The sequence below is a fragment of the Physeter macrocephalus genome, chromosome 1, assembly GCF_002837175.3.
Source record: "Physeter macrocephalus isolate SW-GA chromosome 1, ASM283717v5, whole genome shotgun sequence".
Lineage (NCBI taxonomy): Eukaryota > Metazoa > Chordata > Mammalia > Artiodactyla > Physeteridae > Physeter > Physeter macrocephalus.
The window spans coordinates 72,482,674-72,487,358 of NC_041214.2; the positions used below are offsets into that span (position 1 = coordinate 72,482,674).

A 4,685-nucleotide genomic window follows, 5' to 3' on the forward strand; every position below is an offset into this window, starting at 1 on the left:
GAGCCTGTGCCCCGCAACGGGAGAGGCCACAACAGTGAGAGCCCCGCGTACCGCCAAAAAAAAAAAAAAAAGTCTAATTTGGAGTTGGCTTGCATTATATTGGCTTTCACTGTGGCTGAATAAATTAATGAGATTTATATTCCTGTTTTGGTGTTAAGATACAACTATAGCTTTAGAAGGTAAATTCATTTCAACGAAACATGACACATTTACATATAGTCACATATTTATAGATTTATACAAGTTTTAGTACTTAATACACTATGTTCAAAAGAATATTGTACTTGAGTTAATTCTGTATAGCTTTCTAGTTGACTAAGATCTGGTACCATTATATTCTTTTTTAAAAAAAACTAGTTTTATTTATTTATTTATTTAGGCTGCATTTGGTCTTTGTTGTTGCACACAGGCTTTCTCTAGTTGCAGCGAGTGGGGGGCTACTCTTCGTTGCAGTGTGCGGGCTTCTCACTGCAGTGGCTTCTCGTTGCGGAGCATGGGCTCTAGGCGCACAGGCTTCAGTAGTTGTGGCACACGGGCTCAGTAGTTGTGGCTCAAGGGCTCTAAGCGCAGGCTCAGTAGTTGTGGTGCATGGGCTTAGTTGCTCCACAGCATGTGGGATCTTCCTGGACCAGGGCTGGAACCCATGTCCCCTGCATTGGCAGGCAGATTCTTAACCACTGTGCCACCAGGGAAGCCCACCATTGTATTCTTGAGTCTCAGAAATGAACTACATTTTTGCTCATTTGATTTTTGTCCTGTTTTTTTCTACAGGCATTTTTTTTTTTACCATCTGTGAAAACTTCCTGTAATTCATTTTTCCTCACTGCAGTATTAAGAATTATACCAAGTAAGTGGGATGTAGTAAAACTAATTGACTAAAACTAGTCAATTCTATAACAGTCTGTCGGAATTTAATCATTCAGTGGCTGCCATACTCTTTTGTTCTCGACAGAATGTTGAATGTGACCTCATAAGTCAGAAAAGGATTTTTTTCTTGAAAATTATATTCTGAGCTTCTATACAATAAGTTTTTGTTTGTTTGTTTGTTTTTTCCTGAAGCCAGGGCATCAATACAGATTTGTGACAGTATTTTTTTGAAGGAATGTATCTACCTGTGGCTTCAAAACTGCGTCAGAATATTCCCAACTGTAAGAAATGTACCTGTAAAACTCTTAATTTGGTGCCATATGCACAATTTGTCTTCTATAAAAAATAATTTAAGCATAAGGCTTATGTTATTATCCAGTTTTCACAATTACATCCACATTTGAAAAGGAGTTCTCGACCTCAGTAAGAAAGAAAACAGAACTTGGTGTCCTGCCTTTAAACTTGATCAGAAAAATAAATCCAAAATGTAAGCAGAAGGATTGTTTAACATTTCTCTTATGAAGTGGATTTTCATGTGGCACACATACTTCCTATTGCCAATAAATTATTTGGTTAGAAGAAAATTTTATAACAATATTAACAGTTGTGATATATTTGTTAAATGTTTCCATTTTTAGATTAAAAAGATATGAATGAATATCCTAAAAAAAGAAAAAGGAAGACTTTACACCCTTCTCGTTATTCAGGTCAGTGTGTGATTAAATTATTTAAAAGTTAGGCCATGTATTCCCATGCAATTTTGTTTCCATCATTTCTCATAAATGATCTGATAAGAGTTAAATATCTGGGTCAACTTTTAGGTAAGAGTAAACTTTAAATAAATTCTCTGAAAATATATTTCTCAATGTCTGCCATGTGCTAGGCACACGTCAGAACTTTACAGACATTGTTTATTCCTCACAACTTCGTGGTTTATAGATATTTAAAATTAGATATCCGAGGTTACATACTTATACAGCATAATTGATATTTGCCTGTGTGATTCCCAAGCTTGTGCTTAAGGCACAGCAATAACCTTGGTGGAAGATATTTTGCATCATTGGGAAAATATCTTGTACATTATTTTCAGAAATATGAATTTCTTTTTGATTGTGTAATTTTAGATCCTTTCTTTGAGGTTGGCTCTGCTGTCTTGGCAAATAAGATGTCTTTGGCCATCTGTAACAAATGCAGCTCACATGCATATACTTGGGGCAGTCTCAGGTATACCTGTTAACCAACCCAACCTACACATTTTTCGTATCTGAGGAAATTAAGCCTGGTATACTGCTTACTGGCACTTCCCAGGCAAGAGTTGAAATGACTGTATTCAGAGCCCTAACTGGTCCTCAGACTTTCCCCTATGTGTTATGCTTTTCCTACAGTACATGGCAGATCTTCTTGGTAGTTAATTCAGTGGTTTTTTTGGTTTGTTATTTTTGTTCTTTTGTGGTTTTTTTTTTTTTTTTTGCAATTAACATGTATATTGCATATTTATATTTTGTGGGATTCTGACCAAGGCAAATGTATCTTTGTGTGCTTCAAAGTATTATATTTTAAATTGTATAATTTATGGTTCTTTCAAAGCTCAAAGTCAGTGTCAGATCTGAATTATAAAAGCCTTAAGAATTGAGGGAAATATTAATACTTTATTACAAATACTATGAAATTTTATATATGTTGGATAAAGAGATTGCTGTCATTAAATGTATATATGTTCAGTATGCTTGAAATTTTTAAAATTTTGTTTTCAGATTCCTCTGGAATAAGCAGAATTGCAGATGGATTCAATGGCATTTTTTCTGATCATTGTTATAGTGTTTGTTCTATGAGACAACCAGACTTAAAATATTTTGACAACAAAGGTATATCTAAATTTTCCAAAATATTTTTCTTTAAGTTGCTTTTATAATTTTTCATTTCTTTTTTGAAAATGTGGGTGAAAGGGATGATTTCAAAATGGGCCAGTGTTTAAACTTAAGAAAACAAAAGAGTTTTGTGTAAGAAAGTTAATTTTAATTTTTAACATTATTTCAGAGATATAAATCAAAAACAGATCCTCCTAAATCAATTTTAATCAGCTAGGAATCAGTGGCAAAGCAGGAATGACCCAGAGTTTGGACCATTTATGATGAAAGGTGAAGAATACTGTTACACACAGTTCTTCCACTCAGCTATACCTTTCAGTCTGGAGGACTAATGGAAGGAAAGAACAGAGGGTGAAGGATTTGGTCATTTTCAGTCTTGTATCTTCTATTGACTCCTCTTTTCTAGAGCATTAGATGAATAGTAACTTGCATTTATTCTCTTCTTCCTCTGCAATGATCAAAACTCCCAGTTCCCGTGAGCTCCTATTATAGGCACAGAAACATAAATTATTTAAAAGAACATGCAGGGATTTCCCTGGTGCTCTAGTGGTTAAGACTCCGTGCTCCCAGTGCACGGGGCCCGGGTTCAATCCCTGGCCAGGAAACTAGATCCCACACGCTGCAACTAAGAGACTGCATGCTGCAACTGAAAGATCCCATGTACCACAGCTAAGACCCAGTGCAGCCAAATAAATAAATAAATAAATATTTTTTAAAAATAATAAAAAATAAAGAAATTTTAAGAAAAGAACATGCAGAGTCAGAGACAGCAGTATGAACTCATGTTTGGCTTAATATAGACACAAATGGTTACATACAGAAACATTTATGGGTATATCTATATATACGTGGTAGTGTACATGTACATATTTTTTGCTGTGTTAGCTGAGGGGGCCTAACAGAAATGACAGCCCAGTAGCAATGAGCACATCTAGTGCCCAGATCTTGGTTTCTAATACCATTTTCCAATAAAAGGAATGAGGGCTTCTTGGAGAAATGGCTGATTTAAGGGAGAGGAAACAAATCTGTACAGAAGAATTCCAAATTATTTATGTAGATACTCCTCACTCAAGGAGGTGGAGCATAACTTTCCACTCCTTAAGTATAGACTGCACTTAGTGACTTAATTCCAAGCATAGAGTATGGAAAGTAAAAGAGTGACTTTACAGTGGAGAAACCTGATAAATACCCCGGTTATCAAGTTCAACGTTAACAGTGATAGACCAAGTTAATAGTATGTACTCTTGATATGATATGATAAAAATGACAGTTTGCCTCTGTGTTTCCCTCCCAATAATACATAATCCCAGTCTAATCATGAAAAAAAAACCAAAGTTCATTAGTGGGACATCCTGCAAAATACCTTATCAGTCTCCTCAAAATTGTCATGGTCTTCAAAAACAAGGGCAGTCTGAGAAACTACCACGGTTAACAGTAACCTAGAGACATGACAACTAAATGGTACGTATCCTGGTTGGAATCCTGGAACAGAAAAAGGACATTATGTAAAAACCAAGGATATCTAGATGAAGTATGGACTTTAGTTAATAACAACTTACCAGTATTGGTCATTAATTGTAACAGATATTAATGTAAGATGTTAATAGTGGAGAAACTGAAGGGAAGATATATGGGAATTCTCTGTCCTGTCTTTTTTTTTTTGCTGTAAATCTGAAACTTCTAAAACATAAAGTCTGTTTAAGAAAGACCTGATGTTGAAATGCAGTTTTCTCTACTGACTGTCATTTCAGCTTGTCCATGTTAACTTTAAAACATTGGGACTTTAACAAATTGAAAGAGAAAAATCATATGATCATCTCAATAGATGCAGAGAAAGCTTTTGACAAAATTCAACACCCATTTATGATAAAAACCCTCCAGAAAGTAGGCATAGAGGGAACTTACCTCAACATAATAAAGGCCATATATGACAAACCCACAGCCAACATC

General features: G+C 35.1%; 1 protein-coding gene across 9 annotated transcripts in view; it reads left to right on the plus strand.

Moving 5' to 3' along the window:
* Nucleotides 1-4,685, plus strand: part of ZNF639 (zinc finger protein 639) — a 21,950-nt gene that overhangs the window by 5,003 nt on the left and 12,262 nt on the right. For 6 of the 9 annotated variants that reach the window (XM_024124322.2, XM_028491441.2, XM_055083921.1 and 3 more), the window contains 3 exons: nucleotides 772-847; nucleotides 1,506-1,574; nucleotides 2,622-2,732. In XM_024124322.2, the coding sequence (XP_023980090.1) occupies nucleotides 1,517-1,574; nucleotides 2,622-2,732 (169 nt within the window). In that variant the 5' untranslated portion in view covers nucleotides 772-847; nucleotides 1,506-1,516. The remainder of the gene's footprint in view (nucleotides 1-771; nucleotides 848-1,505; nucleotides 1,575-2,621; nucleotides 2,733-4,685) is intronic. The other 3 variants (XM_024124323.2, XM_055083923.1, XM_007106118.4) reach the window with 1 other exon arrangement.